The sequence below is a fragment of the Haemorhous mexicanus genome, chromosome 5 (assembly GCF_027477595.1).
Source record: "Haemorhous mexicanus isolate bHaeMex1 chromosome 5, bHaeMex1.pri, whole genome shotgun sequence".
NCBI classification, from domain to species: Eukaryota; Metazoa; Chordata; class Aves; order Passeriformes; family Fringillidae; genus Haemorhous; species Haemorhous mexicanus.
This window is the reverse complement of record NC_082345.1, coordinates 6602539-6627935: the sequence shown is the minus strand read 5'-3', so window position 1 is coordinate 6627935 and position 25397 is coordinate 6602539. Positions and strand designations below refer to the sequence as shown.

General features: G+C 46.8%; 1 protein-coding gene across 1 annotated transcript; it reads left to right on the top strand.

Moving 5' to 3' along the window:
- Window positions 1-227: 227 nt before the first annotated feature.
- Window positions 228-23968, top strand: IQSEC3 (IQ motif and Sec7 domain ArfGEF 3). The gene is made up of 11 exons (XM_059845718.1): window positions 228-1300; window positions 5453-5614; window positions 15030-15152; window positions 15761-15927; window positions 18030-18169; window positions 18973-19098; window positions 20216-20315; window positions 22372-22533; window positions 23239-23331; window positions 23760-23803; window positions 23887-23968. Exons 1-11 carry the CDS (start codon window positions 228-230, stop codon window positions 23959-23961), a joined length of 2265 nt encoding a protein of 754 aa, XP_059701701.1. The 3' UTR covers window positions 23962-23968.
- Window positions 23969-25397: the final 1429 nt, after the last annotated feature.

The following is a 25397-nucleotide window of genomic DNA, read 5'->3' as shown; positions in this document are numbered from 1 at the left end:
TACAGCTGTGAGGAAGCTCATGGTGCTGATGATTTAGCCAGTCATGTCCAAATGGGAACCTTCTGTTGAAATCCAGGACATGGCATTGCAGGGAAAAGTTAATTCGGTGCCAGAAGTTCCTTTGACAATCATTGAAAATGAATCAGGGTAGAAAGTGGGGCAATAAGAAGCCACGAGGAGGCAATTAGCAAAAACTAACGTATCTGCTCTCTGCTTTTCAGATCGAAATGCTAGAACACAAATACGGCGGCCACCTGGTGTCTCGCAGGGCAGCTTGTACCATCCAGACCGCGTTCCGGCAGTACCAGCTCAGCAAGAACTTTGAGAAGATCCGCAACTCCCTGCTGGAGAGCCGCATGCCGCGCCGCATCTCCCTGAGGAAAGTCCGCGTCCAGAACTCGGAGAGCTTCTCCGCGGAGAAAGCCCTGGTGGAGGGGTACAACTTCGTGGGCATCCCACTGGTGAGGTCGCCGTCCTTGCCAGCCACTATCAGTGGGGCACTAACTGAGCTGGAGGACTCCTTCACTGAACAAGTTCAGTCCCTGGCAAAATCCATCGATGATGCCCTCAGCACCTGGAGCCTGAAGACCATGTGCTCCCTGCAAGATGGGGGTTCCTACCAGATCAGGGAGACCTTCAGTGCTAGCTCCATGCAGCCAAACCAAGACTTAGAGGCTGAGCTACAGGATCAGGAGAAGGAGGAAGGTCTCCTGCCAGATACTCTACCCAAGAGCAGCAGCACTCTCATGATGGCTTTTCGAGATGTCACAGTTCAGATCGACAACAAGAACATCTCTGTCTCCTCATCTACCTCGGTGTCCATGGCAAACTGTCTCAGCAGCAATGACCAGGCTGGGCTCTCTCCAGCTACCAAGGCTGAAGAAAGCCCAGGAGAAGGGGAGGGAGAAGCCAGTGAACTACTGTCTGCCCCAGAGAGCTTACCTGAGAACAGCCTCACTTCCACCGAGGTGGATGTCAGTACCAATGGCACAGGGGACAGCAGTGCTGAGCCGGATCAGATGGCGGTGCAGAAGCTCCAGTTTGATGCAAGCAATGAGGCAGGACAAAGCAAAGGCTTGGAGTCTGAGAATGCAGACAACTCAGAGCAGCTGAGCAGCAGCAGCACCTCCACCTCAGCCAAGTCAGCCTCTGAGGTGTCCTCAAAAGAAGCCCTGCAGGCCATGATCCTCAGTCTCCCGAGGTACCACTGCGAGAACCCAGCCAGCTGCAAGTCCCCCACACTTTCCACAGACACCATGAGGAAACGCCTTTACCGCATTGGACTGAACCTCTTTAATATGTAAGTGACTCTTCCTCTATTTCCCAGCCAGTGTTATGCCTCACAGGAACACATGATGGCAGGCTCTTGGTCTAGATCCATCTCCAAGGAACATCATTCGTATTCAAGGGCATGACCATCTGGATATGCAGTGCCCAACACAGGTTGGCTTCCCATCAGCTTTTTCCCTAAATTCTCCCAAGTACTGTCCTTCTCTTCTGCCTAACAGAGGAACAAGCCTATGAATAGTGTCCATGCTCACAATTCACTGAGCCTTCAGTTCCAGTTGCTGTCCATTTGGCATCCACCAGCTGAGCCTGGGATCACTCTGCTCCACTCTGTTGCAAAGGAACAAACTAAGCTAGGACTGTAAACTCAGCCCTGGTTACTTAACATGGGGCAATTTCAAGTAAAGAGAGAGGGAGACAGAGGTAGAGCTGAGCTTAGCTAGCCCGGTATGAGTCATAATGATAAAATTGTATCTCTGGCTGTCATTTTCCTTCAGATACTTGAGAAGATTTTCACCTGACAGACCAGGTTTAGTCACCTGTGTCTCACATATCTGAGTTTGATATCCTATGAGTAGGTGTGAAAGCAAAAGCAGAGCAGAGGTGACCATCAGAAGAGGCTAACTCACAGGGTCACACATGGACAGGCAGAAAGGAGCTGAGCTCCCTTAAGATTTAGATTTGCTCATTGCCTTTTGATGAGACTTTTCTCATCTAAGCAAGCCATGAGAAGTATTGGGTTTTGCTTTATCATCACACTCTCATATCTCTGTCTTTGTTTCCATTTGAGTCCCCTAATAATGAGGATGTAATGTACCCATACTAGGAGAATGTTTTTCCACACATTAGCGTGGGCATTTTAGTCAAAGCAAGGACTGATTATTATGCAGTCCTAGGCAGAAGTTTTTCACAGACAAAGGGGCAATGCACAGGATTTATATATGTGTTCCATGGAGGCTGTGGACTCTGGGAGGCAGGCATTAGTAAGAGAGGTTTTTAGAGTTGGTCTCAGAGCACACTCAGAAGTGATGTTAGGTCAGACAGATTCAGGACTCTTACAGAAGTGAGAGGGACATATTTCCAGTTCTGAGTACAGGTTGGAGGACAGGAGTGAGGAAAATAACTAGTTAGCTCTGGGGAATGATGTCTTTCTTCAATCTCCAAGCAGTATCTAGGGGACATGTGGCTCCCCTTGTGGCCTCTTATCCAAGGGGCTGGGAGGGCCATTAAGCTTTCTGCAGTTATTTGGTTGTTGCTTTCCCTGTCTAATTCCAGGAAGAAGCCAGTTTACTCTTGTGGGGTTTGGGATGTGGGCACTGATCCGTAGGCCATGGAGCTGAGGCTGTGTCTGTATGTGCACACATCCTTTTTCCTGGCTTTCCCTGGAGCAGGAGCTGAAAGCCTGCAGCTTCTACTGGAAACTGCCACAGCCTCTCTGGCCTTGCCTTGCATTTTTGGAATGTAGTGCTCTGGCTTGAAGCAGGCCTCTGGAAACACATCGATGCAGAGGCACTTTCCCCATCCCTGCTGCACTGTGAGAGGGTAAAATCCCTGGAATGGTGAGTGCTTCATTATGCAGCACTGCTGTGATAGCTCAGTGTGTGTGGGCAGCTGGCTGCGTGGGCAGAGGGAAAGACAGCAGGACTGAGGAATCCCGCAGCATTTGCTGGCTCTGCCTAACACCCCTGCAGCACCAAAAATGGATAGCAGGGACCAGGCTCAGGAGAGACAGGAGTAGAGTTGTCTGCTGCACCTCTGGGTAAAAGCTGCATGCTGCACTACGTGGGATACATCTGCAGGTGCTCAGTGGAAGAGATGCTGTATTGCTATCAGGATTCTGTGCAGAACAAATTGAATCCTGGGAAAAACTGATGGAAGGCTGCTGTTAGTGAAAGAATTTTTGAGTTATAGTCTAGGCAGTGCAGGAGGGCTGTCACAGCTGGACTGTTTTATCCTGCATCCTTTGATGGCATTGTGTGTACCATCTCTACTGAAACCTGCACATCCATGCTAGTGTGTGCATTTTTTCTGGCCGTATTAATCTCTCATCTCCTCTGGAGTGGATCCAGAGTCAGTCCAGTGACCTTGGAGTCACACAGGTGTAACTGACTTCATCCTTGTGCTATGAACACCATACTGTCCCTTGCCAAATACCAAAGTGTGCAGGTGGGTGTGCATTTTATGAATCTCTGGTGCTTAGTGTGACTTGTGTCCCAACCATATCACCTTTGCACTTAGCAGGGAACTCTGCCTGTACCCTTCAGCAGTGAACCAGTAGGTCTGTATGATAATAAAGAAGGTGTATTGTTTCTTTTCCCTGAAGTAGGCCTGGGGTTTTCAGTATCAGATCTTGCACCTCTCCTGTTTATAAATTTAATGGGCTGATTGTTCTTGCAGCCCCATCCCCAGCAATGCCACACTGCCCAGGATATTTTATTTTGACCTTACAGAGTAAGCAGAACTATTTCAAGCCCATCTACTTCTTACATGTCCATGAGGCCCTTGTAAGGAGCAGGCCATTCTGCTGAATGCAGCTCCCCTTATAGCTAGACATATGTTGCTCACCCACATACTTCACCACCTGACAATGTCACAGTCTGTGCCTGTGCATATCATGCATTCACGTGCTCTGAAATCTCATCCTGTTCTTTCCTCACCCCAGGAAACTGCCTGAGCAAACTCACTCCTTGAACCTTGACAAGGAACACTGAATTTGGATTCATGATGGAAGTATAACATCATTTAATGAAGTCACCTCTCACCTCTCTCCACTCACCAGCTCAGAGAACCAAAGAAATGTGGCAATCCTCCTGCCATTGCAATGATACACCTCAGCACAGTGCACCATGACAGAGACCCTTCAGTGGGATAGACTGAAATATAGGAGGAAAACTTCCTGCACAATACACACATACTGTTTGTTCTTGTCTGAATTGTGAGACAGGCACCACATAGGCTCACAGCCACTCCCACATACACAGGGGCTTATAAACCAGGACAGAAAGATGGGGACAGATGTTTTATCAGGGCCTCTGGCAATAGAACCAGGGGTAATGCTGTTAAACTGAAGGAAGGCCAGTTTTGATTAGATGTAGGAAGATTTTTACAGTGAAGGTGGTGAAACTGGCACAGATTGCCCAGAGAGGTGGTGGATGCCTCATCCCTGGAGATATACAATATCAGGTAGGAGGGCCCTCTGAGCAACCTGATCTAGTTGAAAATGTCCCCACTCACAGCAAGAAGGTTGGAGTAGATGGCCTTTAAAGGTCACTCCCAACCCAAACCACTCTGCTTCTGTAAGAACTGTGTGTGCAGGCACAAACACTGGCACATTAAGAAGCAGAAAATCACTCCCACAGCCAGGCAATCAGGCCCACTCAGCACCAGACCTGTTCTCAGAGAGATGCTCCCAGCCACAGAGGGAGAAAAGCCCTCTGTCTGGGAGGGAGCACACTGCTCCCTCCCTTCTTCTGACAAAGCATTCTCTGGGTGCCTTCTCTCACACACAAAGATTTCTACCTGAGGGCGTGAATCAATAGAGAAGGGAAGAAAATCACAGCTAAGGGTGGGGGGAGTGGAGGAGGGATAAATAAATCTGAGTATGGGATTTCTGTTCAGGCAGCCAACATCAAGCTCAGGTGAGGAAGGTAAAAAAGTATCACTCTACAATGAATGCTGAAAAGGTATGAAAAACAAAATTATTTGTCTAACAGAAAAAGTGTCCACTTTTTGTTATCCCCCTTGGAGCCTTGAGCCTTGTTTGCCCAGAAACCATGGCAGCAATGTCTCCTAAGTTTCTTCACAGAGGGATGGGCCTCTGACTCTGGAGCAGATGGATGGCAGAAGAGTCATTTATGAGGTGTAGTACAATGCAGTAGGATCTGTTGTGGCAGTGGGATGCCACTTGTGATTACCAGGTGACAGCAGGTGCTGCGAGTGACACAGCAAGTCCTATGACATCTTTTTGTCCTCAGCAGCAGCTAGGGGGGCACTCAGCAAGTCACTTTTCCTCACCCCAACCAGCCCCATTCCTGATACACGTGAATGCCTAGGAGCCCAGGCACATACCAAGGGCTGCACTGATGCAAGCCATGGGGTGAGCCAGAGGCAGCAATGCCTCCAAGAGCTCATGCAAACTCACCATGTCTCTGTCCTTCCCTTCCAGAAACCCAGACAAAGGGATCCAGTTCCTGATCTCCCGAGGCTTCATCCCAGACACCCCCATTGGGGTGGCACACTTCCTGCTGCAGCGGAAGGGCCTCAGCCGCCAGATGATTGGGGAATTCCTGGGCAACAGCAAGAAGCAGTTCAACAGGGATGTTCTGGAGTAAGTGTGGAAATCTCTTCCCCTCCTGCCTCCACTCCAAAGGAGTTGCCAGCCCACTCTGCCCCTGGCTGCACCAGCAAGCACTCCATGCCCCTTTGTCCCCATTCTTCAGGAACTCCACCATTGCCAGTCCCTATCTGGTGTCCCTCTACACATTTCACAGCTATGTGTGTCACCCTTCATATCATCAGTTCTTTCATTTCTGTCCTTCCTCAGCAGGCCTGCAGTCACCTAGCAGGAGCTCAGCACTGTCAGGTGGTAGAACAAGTGATGCTGGCAGGTTTGGGGGCTGAGAAACTCTCTGACTGAGGTCTCATCCCATCCATATAAAGTACCTCTGATGCCTTCTGGGAAGTACTAAGAGAGGCAGAGGAGGAAAAACATCTGCTTCTTGCTGTGAGACCAGCAGGGAGAAGTGAATACTGGCTACATACTCAGTTATCTTTCTGTCCAGGTTGGAAATTGGTGGCCCTTTGAGTTTGTCCAACTGCATTATGAGGATAATTACAAGGTCCTGTTTGTGGTGATGAGGAGGCCTGCATATGAAAATGTGCTATTAAGGGCTCATCATTGCCACAGCAGCCACGGAGCACTGAGGAACATCCCCACTCCAAAATCTCCAACAAGCTGAGCTGCCCCTTTTCAGAAAAAAATCTGAGGTTCCCTCCCTGCTTCTGTTCAGTGGCTGCCTTTGCTGCATTGTTACCTTCAATTCTCTCACCGTGACCCTCTCCTGGTCACAAGCCATGCATCTCTCAGTCTGCACATCTCTCCTCTTTCAAGTCTAGTTCATTCAGAGACCCATTTCAAGGCATGACCAGCACTCAGCTGTGTCTTTCTTTTGTTATGCAGAAGCACAACTCTTAGTGAGGGCTGCCTTTCCATTAGGCAGGAAGTCCTTTGCACTGGGTCCTTTATTAGATTCTCCCATTCTCCAAAATGTTCTCTATTTCCCTTGAATTTTGCAGTGGTTTCTCTTGAATCAAACCATAAAGAAACTCCAAATCCCATCCACGTACCACTTCTACTCCAGAGAAAAATTGGAGGATGGCAAAGTTCAAGAGCCAAATCTAAGCCTAAATTTTAAAATTAATTCCAGCTGCAATTGCTACTTCTTCTTGCTGCAGGTACCCACCTGACCTTTGGGCTCTTTTTTAATATACTGTAGAAGTACTGATTTGTCCAGCAATAATACACATGTGCTGTCCAGTCTCTTCATACTGAGAACTACAATTAAAAGTAATTGCCTCTTTTTCTCCAGTAAGCATTGTGTGGGCTGCTTCCCCTCACAGATAATCTGCTCAGGTCCAAACCTAGCCTCTGCACACACAGGGAAATATTGCAATAACAACAGGCTGACACTTCCCTGTAATTGTAAATTTGGCATCATCCCTGCAAATGACCATGTTCCTCTGCCTCACATGGGGCTACAAACTCGGTGTCAGCAGCTCCTGGGAGCAGTACCTGTTTCAAAGCCTGGTGTCAGCCTCCCAGCCTCAGTGTCAGGGAGGTGCTACACTGGGGTTGCCTGTCCTGTTTCTGCATGAGGCATGGGGGCCATTGGAGCAGGTGGCCCTACTCCATCATGCTCATTAATCAAAGTTTCCACTGCCCCTCTCATGGTAACACTCCAAATATTCAGTGAAGGAGTGACCTTGCCCATCCTGTTAACATCTGTAGAAAACAAGGCTCAAAGATGGGGACTGAGATATTGAGGCTGTGTGTGCGTGGATACATCTGGGGCAGGGACTGTGTGTACTTGAGAATGTATCCAACAACTGGGTCTGAGTTCAGGGTTCAAACCTGTGTCTGATCGTGCCAGGCAACAGATGATATGCTTGCACTGACAAACTGTGCTGCCATCCCCTCTTCACAATAAATGCCTGATTTGTCTTCCATAAAGGCAAAGATAAAAGTAGACTTAAAATATATGTAGAATGTTCTAAAACAGGAAGGAAAAAATATGCACATTCAGCTGGTTGTAGCTGTGCCATTTGAAGGTACTTTCTTCCTGTGCCAGTTCTGAGCTTGGGTGTATGCTTGAGCATATCTGGTGGGGTTTGCAAGCAAATTTTTAATCAGCCGCTCATGAGAGCTGGATGGGCAATGGCTGCACACCCAGCAGTGTGCCATGCATGGAAATAAGGCATTGAAAGGAGAAATCATGGCCCAGAATTATAATCCTGGATATTTTTCCTGTCCATGCTGCAGGAAGAAGAGGGCTGGCAGTGTAGTGTAGTGTGCTGGCATTTCCAGTGCACTGTATCTCAAGGGCTGGTCACAACTTAAGAGCTGTTTCTATGGGAGCAAGAGGCAGATCAAAGACATTTTGGCATTTTAGAACTAAGACCTTGTGTGGTTCTCATTCCCCATCCAACTCCCATCAAACTATCTCAGGAACACTGACACAGGTTGGGAGAATAGACTCTGCAAGGGCTCTCTTGCTGTGCCCACATCCACCCACGCTTAGTAAAGGTACATGGTATTCCCTGGAGAGCATGCAGCAGACAGGAGAGCTCATACTGCAGCTTTTGCATGATTTGCCCAATACCACAGTCATTTTTGTGGCCCAAATGGGCAGAAGAAGAACAGGCACTTAGTCCTGCTGAGGTCAAATGCCCAGGCAGGGTGGCCATGAGCAAGCAGTAGTGCTTGGACAGGCTGTGATCATCTGCAGTGAGGAAGCCTGTATGCAGGCAGAGATCTCTGTGCTCTTTCACATCCCAAACCTGACCCTGGAGCCTCCTCTACCTCCCAAAAGCAAGTAAGTTCAATTATTGATGCCACTTGCTGTGTTAGTTTAGCTTTTGCTTGATGTGAAAACTTATGTTGCAATTGTGTATTGTGAGCAATGTTTCTATTGCATCCAGGTTGAATTAACTCAGCTGCATGAATAAATAATAGCACAGCTTTTAAAACATCTGCAGAAGCGTCAGCCTCCCTTGTGCATTCTGAGGCAGGGCAGAGCTGCCCAGGTTACAAACTCCAGACTCAGCTGTAATGTCCAGACTTAGGTCTGTACTCTGCAGAGTTCTCTTGGTTTCTGCAGATTTTGAAGCTGTGCTGGCTGACAGAGAAGCCTGTTCCTGCTGTCAGACAGTAGAGCTCAGGAGTGCAGAGTGGCATTTGGCACTGTGAAGATGATCCCACTTTACTGCCACCAGTGAATGTAAAACTCCAGAGAAGTGCTATGCTGGTTGCAAAGCCTTTTATGTAAAAGGGCAGGGGTTAGGGTGAGGTAAGAATTTTATGAGGATTGAGCACTTTGGTGTGCTATTTTGCCTTCCCACACCTCCATGCCCAACACCTAAATGCCCTGAAATTATAATCTCCCTTCCATTTTCATGCTCATATCTTTCGACCTTTAACTGATTTTCTTGGAACTCAAAAAAGATGTCTGGATAATTCACAAGTAGTTCTACATGCTAGCCAGAGGAAGAGCAGAGAGAGCAGGAGATTTTCAACAGTTTCTGACTATAATTGACACATACAAATTGATAACACTGAACCACTCAGGTCTGTCTCTTTAGGAAGATGCAGTATGTAATTTTCTTGTATAGAAAAGACTTCAGTCTTTAAAAGTAGGATTTATCTCACTTGTTTTTGGCTACCACCAAGTTTAGCGTCTTCTAGAAATTTATGAATTCCTTCTGTCAATGGAGAGACGCGGGGCCCTCAAGAGTGTTGTTTTTCTCAGTGTGTTAGTTTAGTCTGGATGTGCAGCTTTTAGGCATTTTGTGTTGGAGGGCATAAATCCCATTTGTAATCTATTTTAAGCATCTCACAAAATAACCATTCACTGTGATCAGCATCCAGAAGAATCTAAGAAGATCCAGTAAGATCCAAGAATCTCCTTCTACAGGCTGTCCTGCAGACAGTGAGAGGAAGTCACTGAAGATCCTGGAGGCCCCAGGATTTCAGTGTCTACCAGTCCAGGAAATACAGCTGGAGAGAGGTAGCCTGGCCCATTAAAGGACCTGTGTGGTACTGAGCATTTTCATCAAATCTATTTGTCAAGTACTGCAGAAAAATAATTCTGTTGCTTTGAAAAAGTCAGGCCCAAGGCATTAACACATAGTTTTAATATAAGACACGTCATCATTTTTGCATCCTTTCTTCATTCTGTGTTTATTTGTTGCTTTTGTTCTCCTTTCTTCATACTTTCCTTCACTTTAGTCCATTCTTCCCCTCCACCTGTTCCTGACTCAGGAATTACTTCCATTCATAGTTCATTCATGAACAAGATAATGTGAGTGATTTCATGAATGGAATCAGCTGTGCTGGTACTGGATGGTTTGTGTTCAGCCTGTGGGATTTGGAAGTGCAGATGTGGCTGTCCTGGTGTACTTGTTGTCAGAGGAGGAATGGGCACAGATTCCAGCAGAGGAGACATTGTGCTGAGTTGGGGTCTGGCTGGTGTTAAAAGTGGAAGTTGCTGTTGGAGACATTCTCCTGGGATTGAGCAGGTCTCCTGTCTGCCAAGCCTGTGTTGTCTTCTCTCTCTGTCATGGAAAGTCAGGGAGAGAAAAGCTGCTCTCAGAACATGCAGAGCTGGGAGCCCAGCAAAGGGACTGCCTCTCAGAGAAGAATTAGGCTCCTCTTGGACAGGCAGAATGGACTTGCCAGGTTAGCCCAAACTAGCCTTCTTTCCCTTCCTTGCTGAGGATGCTACAGAGGGTCAGTCGGGGACTTTCATCACAGGAGGGTTTGAGCAGGGGCAATAGATAAGGATGTGATGGAAGCAGGACAGAGGGAAGATCGTGTTAGGCAGTTCTGACCTCCAGCTGCAAGCAGGGCTGTGGCACACACCAAATGTAAGAACAGCCTTCCCATGCCAGGCCTGTACATGCTGAATGTGCAGCTGGAGCCTGCCTAATCCCCAGGGAAACTCAGGAAGGAGTAGATTCCCAGGTAAGTAGTCATGTGAGCTACCAACAACCATGGGAGGGTGAGCAGGCATGACAGCCCAGGGGAAAAACAGGCAATACAGCAATCCTGTAGCATTCTCCAGAAAGGGAAGTCTAGTGTGGGCCATGGTCTCCATTGCAGAGACTGTCCTTCCCAAGAGGGTGGGGAGGGCAGGATTGGGACACACACCTGTGCCCACTGGTGCATGGAACTGGGGAGTCCTAACTTTTCTTTCTGTTCTGCCTGCACAGGCAGGGCAGTCTCCTTCCAGGGAGCTGAGCTCTTCTACAATTCACCCAAATCCTGATTCACCTTCAGAAAGCCTGTAGAATTAGGGAAGCTGAGAAAAGGGATGGCTTTTATTAAAAATTTTTGTGCCTTGTGATTTTAAACTTTCCACCTGGCTGCCTCCCCCTTTGCTCCCTCCCTGAGTGGAGGCTGCAGGTTCATTACAGATGCTTTTAGCTGCATCCCAGCTCCTGCTGCATTGTCACCTGAGTGGAAAAGCTGGAAAATAGGTCATTACACTTGGGTGAGCAGATCCCAGCCCCACATGATACAGCTGCTTCCTATCTTCACTGAACCCTTTTGCCACAGGCTCTTTTGCCATGCTTAGCCCTGTGCTAAATCCTCACAGCTCTTCTGCCATTATGTCCACCCACTTTTAGGGGGATCTTTTCCTTGTAACCTAGGAGGCTACAACAGAGACAACAGCTAAGCATAATAAACCATCTAGGAGCTCACTCTTTGGTTCTGGAACCTGATGTGGAATTCTCTGCTTCTTGTTGTGAGGTGCCTCAGGGCAGATCAAACTCCTCATGTACACAGGTGGCCCAAGAGTCCTCCACCCCCATCCCCTTGTTCATGAGGCAGGGAGTCAATGCTCACTTCAACAGCATGATCCAAATATCCAAAGTCATAGCCTTGCAGATAGTGGGCTAAATGAATCTCTGGATGCACTGTGAGTTCAATTTGTGTGGCTTGTTGCGAGTTCCTGGGCAAGAAGGAGTTCAAACATGAGATTTTATAAGGTGATTACTGTGTCCCTGTATCATCATCTCTCAAGCCTCCTGGCTGTCCTGGAATAGGCATCTCACAGGTGTGAAAAAACACATTTTCCAGCTGTTTCTGGGAAAATGAACTCAGCACTGGTTTTGGCATGTGCACATAAGTTTTTTTGTTTATTCCTTGGATGCAGAGAGCCACCCACTTTCATATCCTTTGTCTGTTTCCATGGTCTCTAGCTTGGAAAGAAAAGATGTCCTTGCTCTGGTTTCATGAAGAAAAGTTGTGCTGCACTTCAGGGGATGTCTGACACAGTTACAGAGTGCATTTGGAAAGTTCTTGCGAGTCTGTGCAGGAATCTGAAGTCAGGGAAGGCTGCAACACTTCCAGCTGTCTAGAAGGGGAGGAGGAACATGGCAGACCTATAGCACAAGGAAGAGGAGGAGGAACATGGCAGACCCATAGCACAAGGTTATTTGGCTCTTTGAATGGACTTTGCTGTGTCAAATTTGCACACAAAAGTACCAGACAAGTCTGACCCATCTTTTTTTCTGCCTGTATAACAGCAGAAATAGCAGCTTGGTACCTGATGGCTCCTCTAGGAGCTGTTCTTCAGACCTTTGGCACAGGATTTGTCAGATAAATCAAATCCAATCACAGGCTGACTTTGCTTGAATCAAACATTCTTCCTAACCTGTCCTTTCTGCCTGGTCAACTTTTCTCAGTAAGCAGGACAGGGGACACTGTTCTTTGGGCTGAGAGCCAAATGGAAGAGACTCCCAGGAGTTAGAATTTACAAAGTAAACCTGCATCAGTCAGTCTGTGAGAGAAACAGACAGATTCTCTCCAAGGAGAATCTGAGCATAACTCAAGTAGCAATGCCTGTTTGAGTTTGAAAAGAGCTGTGAACATCTGCCTTGTGCTACTTGTCCTAATGAAGGCTCCTTGCTTTCTGTATTAAGGGCATTGACTTTATTACTTGAGATTTGTACACAAAGGAGAGGATGTTTTAGGGCAGACTGCATGGAGGGGGAAAGACTGATCAAAGAGGGAAGGAGTAAGCAAAAGACAGATGATTTAATGCTGGTGGATTGGGGCTACAAGGGTGACCATAGTGGGTGTCCCTGGGGCATGCTAGCACTCAGTGTTCACATGTCTGGAAGCAGACAATAGCAGCAAAATCACCAGGGTCAGTGCTGAGAAACACTTGCACACTGGAAAGGATTAAAAAATAATAACAAAAGCCCAAGTGCAGAGGTGGTTGCTGCTGTGAACACAATAACAACTAACAAGAGGAAAACTGTTTTTACTATCAATGATAAATTCCAGGAAGAAGAATGCTTTGATGTTAACCCAAGGGACTGAGTGTAAGTATGAGAAAAATAAAAATAAATAAGGAAAGATGCAGTGGAGGAAGTTTTTCTTATTGCCAAGTGTTTCTGCAGTCCACCTCTTGGAGAGATAAAAAAATATTTCATAAAAGATTTCCTATGAGGCAGTCCCTTTGATTCTCTTCCCATGCTCCCTATTTGTTTCTGAATTTCGATTATATGGACTTTGTGCAGAGAAAAAGCCCACAATTCCTACCTGAGGTTGTAACAAGTCCAACCTCAGAAGATACAAAGCACTTTATGTTCAGTCAGAGCTCTTGGTAAGTGATTCTGCAGGTGTCACCCCAGCTAAATGATGATAACTCCTGAATCAATAAGGCAATAGAGGAATGCAGAGACATTTCTGAGTTCAAATCTCTGTCCCTCACCCATTTCAAGAATTGTGCAACAGATTTTTATTCTAGCAAGGCTTCATGTGGCACTCAACAGCTTAGTTCACAAACCAGTTTCCTACAACCCACAGCAAACTGCAGCACTTAGAAACAACCAACAGACACACCCCCAGTTTATCTCAGAAAGGAAGAAACTGGTAACAGCATATCCCTTTATTAGTAGAGGTTTCTTTGGCAAAAATTCCAGATAATCCTAGGAAACAAACAAATCCAGAAGAGAGATAATCCCCTCCCCCCTTTTTTTTTCCCTATACCACTCCTCATAAAGTCCCAGACACCCTGTCTTGGGGAAAATTTCCTCCTTAATAACCTTAAATGTGGGATCGGTTTATCCTTTACCATATGACATATCCTTTACCCCAAACACAATACAAAGAATTAAATAAAGGAGTTAAGGGGCTAATAGAAGTAGCCTCCAAGGTAAAAAGCAGCAGAAAATATGAAGTTCTTGAATTTTTAATGCACTTCTAATGTCAAGATGGTCCCGTTAGCAAATTAGTGACTTTGTATTTAATGAAGGTTTAAAGAAAATGGGATTTTAGCACCTGTGATTTTCTTCAACTGTCAGACAGAATTTCAGTTTTGAAAATTTATTTTTGGGTAAGAATAATGACAAGCAGGAAGATAAATTGTACATGCCAAAGTCAGTGGAAAATAGAGTAATTCAATGTCTGTCTTTGTTAGAATAACTAGTTTTCTAGACAGGACATGCAGAACATAAATCTAGACTTCAGCAAAGCTTTGGACATGAGAAATTTTTTGTTGAGAGTGGAAGAGAGAGAAATTAGCAGAGGAATAATAAACAGGGGAGCAAATTGGCTGATACAGACATTAATGCCTACATACTCTGCTGAAATGGGAAGTTGGGCCTGAGGGACATAATGAACAGGAGTTTCTTTTGATTAATGCTGCAGTAATGACCTGAGCACAAAAGGTAGGAATATGCTAACAGAATGTGCTGAAGCCACATGAGAAAGGTGTTGTCATTACAAGTGACTGAAATATTATGCAGTAAGAAGAAGAACAAGTAGATTATTTGACTGATACAGAGAGAAAGTACTGCAGTGGTAGGTTTTGGAGACTAACAGCAGGGCCTTTATAAGATGAGAATGCTTTAGTGGGAAAAAAGAGAGGTGTCATCCCCTTCTTGGGGTATCTAAATTGGCCATGAATTTCCAGGGGGCAGTGAATCACACTGAAATGCAAAGTGACACCAGATGATCAGGTAATGTTGCATGTTATTTCTGTGCAACAGCTTCCATTTCCTATTTTCTCTGAGCTGATTCTGGTCTTATTGATATTGATACAGGTGTCTAAATATCTATGTCAATATAGATGTCTATATATCTATATAGATACAGGTAAGTTTCATTACATATATATGTACACATACCTTCTCTGTATGTGCACATGTGAATGTATATGCTGTCTATGGTGTGATATGCATATATGATGGTGTATGTATACACACACACACACACACACACATATATATATATATATAAAGCACAGGAATTGCTCACCAGCTGTAGAATGCAGGAATCACTTGAGTGAAATCACTGCCCATGGCAAGCAGGATCCAGGAAGCCATAGTGATGTCTCAGGGCCCCTCCCATGGGATTTCCCTTGGGGACTGGGCCTCAGTGCCACAGTGGAGGAGCCTGCCCGGTGTCATCCACAGGAGGGTGTTCTGATGAAGGCTGTGTCCCCCTCTCACAGCTGTGTGGTGGACGAGATGGACTTCTCAGGCATGGAGCTGGACGAAGCCCTGCGGAAATTCCAGGCCCACATCCGCGTGCAGGGGGAGGCGCAGAAGGTGGAGCGGCTCATCGAGGCCTTCAGGTAAGAGCAGGAGCCCTGCAGCCCCACTGCTGCAACCAGGGGAAGCAGGGAACACAGCACACCAAAGGCAAAAATCCAGCAGTCATGGAGAGAATGTCCACAGAGTTCCCTTCCTGAGAGGGGGATCATGGAGGGGCTCCTGAAGGATGGAGTCCTCTGTGCTCTGTCACAGCTCTGGCCTTGTCAGAGCCTCAATGGCATGAAGGGTACCAGGGGCCAGAGGGAGGCCAGTCCTGGTATGGCTTCCAGCAAGGGATTCCCTGATCATTGGTCACTCACAGGAAGAGAAGCAGAGGGGCTTGCAGGGCTGCTCGGTTCTCCCTTGGTGCATCCAGAGGAGTGCTCAACAAGGCCGGCTGGAGCAGACACCTCCTGTATTACACTTGTGTACTGACACACTCTGAGTACTCCACTCCTGCCTCACCTGCTTTTTTGGTTCCTGACAATAAGAAGGCTGAAGTTTCAGTGGCCTACTTCAGCCATTGGTGGGGAAATTTGCCTTCAGGAGGGGAAACTTGCTTTCAATCTGCTTGTAGTAAAGGCATTGCCAAGCTGGAGCAGCGGGCTCCCATGTTCCATGTTAAGTGTGTGCATCCCTCCTGCTGCAGCCAGAGGTACTGCATGTGTAACCCAGATGTGGTCCAGCAGTTCCACAACCCGGACACCATCTTCATCTTGGCCTTTGCAATCATCCTCCTCAACACAGACATGTACAGCCCCAACATCAAGCCTGACAGGAAGATGATGCTGGAGGACTTCATTCGCAATCTGAGAGGTGAGGGTTCTGCCTTGATTTTTCTTTTTTGCCCACTTGCTTTTCTAAATTCTGCCTAGATGTAGTCAGGAAAAACCTAGTGGAACTGCCTTTCCCCAGGTCTTCTGCTGCTTGCCTGTGAGCCAGACATGGAAAGCCCTTTGAGATGCCTTCTAGGGTGCTGGGGAAGGGAAGTTCTAATTAACTTTGTTTTCTGCAGAAAGCTGTCCAGTCTTCTCAGAAACCAACCATTTTCCTTTGAGAGATGGATTCATCTTTTAAGATATCTCATTGCTTGGAAACAGTCCATTGTATTACATTTTCCTATTGTTCAGCTCCATCCTTCTTAGACCCTGCTGGGTTGTGCTAAACAAGCCCTACTTGCTGCTTTGACTATATGAACACATTTTCCTTTTATTCAGGCTAAATCTTTCCCTTCTTAATTGCCTGCAATTACTTATAGTAACTGTAGGCGTGACAGTGTTCATGCATACATTATTTCTTTGCAATTTCTGATACTTCAGTTCCCCAAATCAATTTTCTTCTCTTTTCAAGGTCAGTCTTTTCAATCCTGGTAATATATTGTAAGAAGCACTTTTTCAAATGTGATCACAACATACTCATATATAGAGCGACTGCCTTGTTCTTATTTTCAGATCTACTAACTCAGCTCAGTATTGTTTGGCCTTTTTGACATCATGTCTAGACAAATTATTGTCTAATTTCTCAGCCATATTCATTCCTAGGTCATCCTAGGTCAGCCATTTTCCAAGTTTCTCTTAGTGCACATCTGCAATTCATATAAAGCTCCCTCAAAGTTTTTCCAGCATAAATTCCTGTCTTTTCTAAAAATTTTGATTTTTTCTGGGTTCCTTTGACTTGTTTCTTTGTCCTGATTGCTGTTCAGAAAATGTCATCTGAGCCTCCCACACCTTCCACAGTTTGTCACCTGGTTCAGACTGGTATTATGTGACACTGAGGCCCTCTTTCAAGTGAATTCCACAGATACTGAATGGGTCTGGTTCCTGTCATCACCCCCTTTAGTATTACAATAGATAGCACTAAAAAAAAGGTTTTTGGTTTTTTTTTGATGTTAACTTACACTTAGAGTTGCCTTAAAAACTGTCAGTTCACACCACAATGAATTAAATCAGCATGAGGGTCACTCATCTCCAGTGTGCAACACTCCACAACTCATTAGAGCAAGTGAATGTCACCCCATCATAGACAGGCAGAGATACTTCAATCCAGACTCACCTGCAGGCCAATGCCCAGGCCAGCAGCTTCAGCAGCCTGTGTTGGGAATGTTATTTGGGATACACGTGCAAGGATGTAGGTAAGGGAGCAGGAGATCTCAATGCCTTTCTATTTCTTAGCAGGTCCTCACCTGCATCACTCAGGATAGTACATCTCAGACCAGGGAGCTGGAGGGAATACAGAGAAAATCAATATAAAATTACTGGAGGAATTCAGTTTGGAGGAAGGACTGGAAACTTGGTTTTCAGTGTTTGGCTCAGGGAAGGGTAAAAAAAAACTTTTCTGCCAGGCTCAGAAGGGTCAGACAGCAAAATCTGGAGAATTATCTGAGGAGATGTAAAAGAGGAGAGGGGCAGGGTCAAGGCAGACATACCACAAACACAATAGCAGGAAAGCATTATTCCTAGGAGACAGCACAGAAGGAAAATGGTGGAGGTCACCAAGCAGACAAGGAGAGATGATGCTTGCATTGGCAGGAAGAGCTGCTGAATCCCATCATAGGCCTTTTCCACATCTAGCACTTCTGATGATACAAAATCAATGCAAGGGTTACTGCTGAGTGGCCCAAGATAAATGAATGTGAAATTGTGGCTATAAAACCTTAGGGAACACATGGAAAGGAGCCACCATGCAGAGCAATGGAATAATGAAATCAACTGCATTGGCCTTAGAGATGTCTGTCTCTCCTCTGGTGCATTAGATGCATTAGAGGAACAAAGGAGACAGCCTAAAGTGAAGTATTGCTGTTCCCCTTCACTTCCCAGCACTGCACAGTGCAGAGGCAGTAGTGACCTGCCAGGGATCATTGCTTCTTTCCTTTTCTTTTCTCTCTGGCTGGCCTGCCCAACATTTTCTGTGTTTGGCAGGGGTGGACGACGGTGCTGACATCCCTCGGGAGCTGGTGGTGGGGATCTATGAGAGGATCCAGCAGAAAGAGCTAAAATCTAATGAGGACCATGTAACTTATGTCACCAAGGTGGAGAAGTCCATAGTTGGAATGAAAACGGTGAGCACCCAGAACCCTCTGGCCCCCACTCAGCCCCTCTGTCCCCACCTCTCTCCCTGCCCTCTTTCCTGTGTTTTTCCTCTATGCCTTTCTTCTCTTATGTAATACTTGCCTTGCTTGTCTCTACAAATGTACTCCTTTTTTCCCAAACTCTTTATTTCCTGCTATCTCATTCTTTCCTAATTTTGAGGGATCTCCTTGGCAGAGTTTACAGTATCTAGTGCTGTAATTGTTTGCCCATGAATTTTACTGCAGGTCCTGGCTGGCTGATAGGTCTGCAGTGTTTCAACCTTTAGGCCTTTTAAGGGTGTAGGAAGTAAAAGGCAAAGTGATGGAAAACAATTTTATCTGTCTGTCTCTAATGAGTTCCCTAGAAATTGCTGGGGTTAAGAGATCCCCAAAGTACAGACATTGTCTTTGGCAGAAACTAATCTGTAGTGCAAGAGCATACATACTGTTTATCCAAAATTAAGCAGAATGATTTCTCAAAGCCCAGGAAACCTGCAGGTGTCCAGTGGGGTGAGAGAGGATGAGCAGTGACCCAAGGATTGGAAGCCAGAGATGGGATGTGTGAGCAAGAAGGTTGCATTTAGTCTGCCCTCTGATTTACCCAGACCACAAAGGCTTTCTCTGTTACTGCACCAGCAGGAAAATTGATGGCAAGGAATGGTGGTGAGGAGGTGATTTATCTGGGCAGAGTGGGTGGAATTGTGTCACTGGGCAGGGTTGTGCAGTCTGAGGGTGGGGGAGACCCCCAGTGGCCCCTCCTTGAGCCCCTGCCTGCCCTTGTGTGCTCCCTGCAGGTCCTGTCGGTGCCCCACCGCCGGCTGGTGTGCTGCAGCCGCCTCTTCGAGGTGACTGATGTCAACAAAGTGCAGAAGCAGGCAGCTCACCAAAGGGAAGTCTTCCTCTTCAATGACCTGCTGGTGGTGAGTGTGCCTTGGCAATTAGGCACTGCAGTAATAAAACCTGCCCTGGTTTCTGTAAAGAAATCTGAAACCAGCCCACAACATCCATTTTCCCTCTGTTCTAAGGACAGCTCCCAGTTCATCATCATTGTAAGACACAGCCCTGGACCCTTCACCATTAAAAACCTACTAAATCTAGAACTTCAGTAAACCCTTGAAAAAACAAACTGTCACATCCCACAGCCATCCAAGCAATGTTATTGCTCTCTCTCATGCCTTTGCCAGCAGGGAGGTTCATTTCATGAAAGAGAGGTTCATTTCTTTGAATATTTGTACTACAGTACACAGAGCCCTCTCATGCCCTTTAAATCTTTCCTGCCAGACACTTCAAAATCACTGCCTTCTAACATGGAAAAGGCTGTAGCAGACTAGATAGTACTTTTCAGACCCCCAAATGTGCAGAGTATTTTTGAAAGTGTCCTGCCCCAGCAATGGAATTATGCAGGTACAGGAGACCAGAGTTACACTGAGACTGGAAGGAGGCCAAACAAAATGGAAGTTTCCTGAACTTAATGGTGAAGTAAAACTGTGGTGGCAGCAGATGCAAGGCTAAACCCAAACCCTTTTGTAGAAGGAGAGGATAAGAGTTTTACCCAGCTGTTCCTCTGCAGCCATTTGCACAGTTATGAACCTGGGGAGGGGGTCTGCTCCCTGCTATCCCTCTACTCCATGTGATAAACCAGATCCATAAGAACTGGAGGTACAAGGTCCATAAGTGCTGAGGTACAAGGGCAGCACAGCATTCTCATACATGCTTGTTCCCAGCTCTAAGGTATTTATGACAGGCTTCCCTTTGCCTTTTGATCTGTTCCTTGGTGAAGAGAATTACCCTTTCAAAGTCAAAATGTGGTGATCAAGCACCTCTGGGAGAGAGCTGAGTGGGCCCCGAGCAATGTGTGCAGGATTCCAGAAGTGTTGTTATAAGTGCAGCATTCCAGGCAGCTCTCCTGCAAAGATCCAGTCACTCAGCAAACACTGCTCCCATGTACACTTACCAGAGCTTTTTTGCCTTGAGCAGTTTGCACCACTCCTGCCTCACTGTTCCTCAGCACCAATGATGCTTCTCTCCCTCCAACAGATCCTCAAGCTTTGCCCAAAGAAGAAAAGCTCCTCAACATACACATTCTGCAAGTCAGTCGGCCTGCTAGGGATGCAGTTCCATCTCTTTGAGAATGAGTGTAAGTCCACTGCTCCTGGGTTTCCTGGAGGGGTTTGGCAGGGAAAAGGAGAAGGAGGGAGGGGGCTGTGTGAGTTTGTATTAGGAGAGAGATTCTGTCAGAGTTAAAAGTGGAGGAGAGAAAACTGAGGCTTGTGCCAAGGAGATCACTGGTACACTGTGATGAGAAGAAGCTCCTGGTACCTCTCCTAGGTCTGAGCATCTGCAGAAGGGCCTAATGGAAGGATCTGGCTTGTTAAGGTGGCAGGGACAACACCAGTGGTGAAGACCAGGGGAAACAATATACATCTCACTGAGCTCCCAGAAGCCAGCTGTTGGTGCAGAATCTTGTTGACAGAACAGCTGCTGCCAGCTTTAGCCCCTCTCCCCTCATCCCCAAAGTCACAGCCCCCACTGCTGCCTCTGATGCTGGCAGAGGCAGAGGTGCTGCTGCCACCTCCCTGCACAATGCCGTGCTGTGCTGAGAGCTTCCCAAGGCAGAGGCAGAGCCCTTGGAACAGTACCCACCAAAGCATGGCAGGAGGCCAGCCCTAGTCAGCCTGACCTTGATGGTCTGGGAATAGAGCCATGATTTGTCATGACTGGGGCTGCTTGTGCCGTGCAGGAGTTCCAGAAACAGGCAGGCTTCCTGCTGGCACAGGCAGAGCAGTCCCAGGCAAGCATGGCTGATGCTCCTGGGATCAGGGGCACAATCCCCTGGGATCACAATGCACTCCATTGTGAGCACATGGAGAACATGCTGCAAGGAAGGCAAAATATAGCAGCACTGTGGCTATACTAAGTTTTTTCTATCCCTCCTCTACTCTACTGGCAGCATGAGTCACTTTCCCAACACCCTACTCTGCAGCAGGCAGAGGCTCCTACATCCCTGTGAACTAAAGGGCCATTCATACCTGAGCATCCCCAGGAGGCACCATCAGAGTGGAATCAGCTTTCAGGGGTAGCATGACTATCCTAGTGCCCAAATCTTCTGGCAAAGGTGCCCTGTTGTGTATCCCCTGCAGAGAGAGTAAAGTAAACGTCACAAAGATCTTGTGATCTGAACAGATGAGAGAGACAGGGTGGGAAAAGAGCTTGGCACGCAAACAGGGGGAGCAGAGAGCTGGCTGAAAATAACAGGTTAGGCCTTGGCTTGTTTGGGAAAGACTGATAAGGGAAGGCTGCCCATGGAAGGCAGGCAGATGTAGGAGCACTGGAGGAGAAGTGACAGGAGAAGACAGAAATTAAATTTAGAGGAATGTGAAAGGAAAGGAGGAAACGGATTGAAACCACCAGCCATTGAGCAAATGTTTGAGGAAGTCTAGTCAAAAGCATGGCAAGTTGTCTGCATTCTTGTGTTCTCCTGATTCTGTTGGCTGAATCTCCAGTCATCACCCCCCCTGCACACAAACCTGATCTTTAAAACATAAGGCCTTTTGCTGTTTATTTTCACTCTCTGGGCGTGGCCCCTCATTTACATTCCTGTGTGTTTTGCTCCTCTGAGGAGCACTAAGCAGAGACCTACAAATACACATCTTTCCCTTTACCATTTTCTCTGCAGAGTGCAATAAGCTGCCCACCTGCACTGTGCCAACACCCCTCCTGTTTTCTAGAGGTGAAAGGAGAGACTGGGCACAAGTCCTGCCACTGTGGATGCAATGGCTCTGACCCCAGAAGACAAAGTCTCCTGCTGCATCTCCCACAGGAGAAAAAGTGTTGGCCTCATAAACAGAGTTTGCTCTTCCACAGATTGAGAAAGGCTTTACAGTCTTACCTCTGTGCCCAGGTTCCTAGGCCCAGTGCTGCACTAAAAGCAACTAAGAGCTAGAGTTCTCTGGTTTTGGCAGCACTGGGGTGCTGGTGACACTTGCCTTGCTGCTGCAGCTTGGTCCTTCTGTTCTCTTGGAGGGCTGCAGTGCTGCAGGTTCCCACAGTTGGCACTGTGACAAACTCTGGGTTGTGCAATTCCATTGGACTCATGCTGAAAACTCTCTGTCCTTCAGATGTACCAAAACAACCAACTACTCCATCAAGAATGCCTAACACCTCTTTATTTTGTTGGCACATCTTTTTTTCAGATTACCCCCATGGCATTACACTGGTGACTCCAGTTTCAGGCTCAGAGAAAAAACAGGTACTACACTTCTGTGCTCTGGGTGCTGAGGAAATGCAGAAGTTTGTGGAAGACCTGAAAGAGTCAATAGCAGAAGTGACAGAACTGGAACAGATACGAATTGAATGTAAGGGTCTCTCATACAATTCACACTCCAATGCCATCACACTGCATGGCAAAAAGGGTAAAGGAAGTGTTCTTCAGGAACAGGGGCAAAGAGGATGAGCAGCACAAGTCTGCACAGGATGTTCCTGGGTTCACTGACAGGTTAAAAAAGCACACTGTGACCACCAGCCAGCAGGAGAAATGGAAGGACTTAACTACTTACAATGCTTATGAGACAGGGAGTGTGATACAGCAGCCTGGAACAGGGAAGCTTAGACTGTCACACCCAGAAGATTCTTTTCTGTCCCATACTCCTTTGACTGGGCAAACATGGTCTGTAAATAGCTGGGATAGATCTCTTACCTTTAGCAGAGTTTCCTGAGGGCAAGCAGTCTGTCACTCCATGGCCTTACACAGACAAGACATCCATGTGGCCTTTGATGGCCTTTCCATGTACAGACTGACCAGCCAGAGTAGCTCAGCTGCAGTGTCCCCTCTGTCCAGCACTAGCCAATCCTGCATAAATGTAGGTCACAGGTAGGAGGTCCTATAGAGATACCTAAGTTTCTTCACATTTCAAATCCTCTTCAGTTTCTGTTTTTTCTTGGCTGTTCCTCTCTCCTTTCTTGACACTCACTTGTGATTTCCTTGCATTAATTCTCCCTGCTGACTTCCCATTTTGTTCCTTCAATATGCTGGTGACCTCCCCTCCATGTCTGTTTTGCAGGGGAACTGGAGAAACAGCAAGGGACAAAGACTCTCTCCTTAAGGACCAATGGAGCCCAGATGGAACTGCAGTCTAAGCAAGGCTCTCCAACAGGTAACAGGGCACCCAGCACCAAACTTTTTTTTGGTCTAGAAGTGCTGCCTTTGCATATGTGTTCTCACTGGTTCCTGTGAGAATAACTGCAAAAAGAAGTGTTCAGCCTTGGCCAAATAGTGGAAATATGAGAGCATATACATTCTCCAAATACCCTAGAAAAGCCCTTGAAGTCTCATTACCCAGTCTGCAGCTGTAATACCTGGTAAAGAGCTGTTACTGATAGAGCATGGGTAACTTCTGAAGAACCTGGCCTAATTTTCTTCCCTGAACTGATAAAACTTACCCCACTAAGCAGCTAACAGGTTGCAAGAGGGTCTGGATTGGCCTTGCACCTCTCCCTTTAACTCTCCAGTCCACAGTATGAGGGCCAGCTCTTGACTAGAGGGGCAGATCTCATGAGTGAGACATTTTGTTTTATTTCAAAGGCAAGAAGGATTTGGGGGAGAAGGTCTCGGACAGCACAGTGGAGGTAAGTAGAGTGCAGAGCAGCTGAGGTAAGTAATTCTCTCTCACTTCAGCACTTCTCACATTCTCTGTTGTTTCTTTTCTCAGGTTTTAATCAATGCCTCCCCAGCCAGACTGACAATTTTACCAATTTCCAGAGATACAATTAAAAGTTACTGCTAGGACGGGTAATACAACTTTCAAATCCAAACTAAACTTCAAAGCATTTTCAATCCGTTTCTATAACTGTAACATCCTTCATGGACCAAGCTCCCAAACGCTGTAGACTAACCCACCCCACTGCTTCTGGGGAGACTGAAAACCCCACTAAGGACTTCCCTGACATGCTAACTCCATGCAGCATCACATGCAAATTCCCCACAGCCCAGCTTTCCTGCACTATCTCTGCAGCTCTGTCTCTCCGTCCCCCTGAAGGGGATTAAGCATGGCCTTTGTACACCAGACTTTCCTTAGAGCTTCACCTTCCTAGGCAGGGAGCTTGGCTGTCCTGTGTACTTCTATCTTTGCAGGAATGTCTAGCATCCAGTGGGTTGCCTGTTTCTTCACATATACCCATACTCTCACTGCCTGTGAGGAAACAGGAAAATGCAATCTTCACACTGAAAATCTTATCAACTACTTCCTACTCTCTCTGTCTGAAATATCTCCATTGTGCTGAACCTTCCCTTTTCCAGGGTAGTTCTTTCCCCTCTTGTCAACATATATTCACTTAAAGAATTCAGCTTCTCTGTGGGGAGAAGGTGCTGCTTCTTTTCCCTGGAGAGCCCCCTGTTTCTCTGCAGACACCCCCTTCCTGGGAAAGGTGCCTCTGCCAGCCAGTTTCCTATTTCTGTTGGGAGAAGTGTCTCCCTATGTAGAACAGCTTCCATGTATCCTAATGTCATTGGCACTTCATAGCCCAGCAACCAGTTTTTCCTGTGGGATGTTCCAACACCTGAATAAATATTGACACAATATTGTGTCCTGCTGTGTGGTGAGTCTGAGCAACCTCCATGTCTGGATAGGGACAGACAGCTCATCCTTGTTCCAGCATGGTTGGGAGCTTGGTCACTTCACAGCTTCTCCTTCCCAGTTGCTGGTGCAGCTGCTGACTCTGCCAGACCCTCATGGCAGCCCCACTGACCCACCTGTACCCCTGCCTGGCTGGAGGTGCAGCCTACCTAGGGCTTGTTTCCTACCCAGGGCTTGTCTCTTGACTGACATTCTGTTTTAAGCCAGCAACTTAGCTCTGGTTTGGGGTCTCCATCAGCCCATGTCCTCACCAGGTGGAACTCTAACCTCATCCATCATTTGGGAAGCATTATTTCCCTGCTGCACTTCTCCTGCTAGGGACCTCCTGTCCAGGCCAGCTTGTCTTTTTCAGTCTGGTCTCAGTGAGCTCCCTTATTTGATTCCATTATCAACATCTCCATGTGGAAACCCTGATGACCTCCTGCTTCCCTACCTGCTTTCAGCTGACCAAGTATTACTCTGCCAGCAGAGGAGCATTTCCATTTCTCTGAGATTATCTAATCTGCTGCCATTTCATCATGAATTTCTTTTATCATTGTATGAGCTAGATGGGCATATTTGTTTCTTTTTTTTTTTTTTTTTAATCA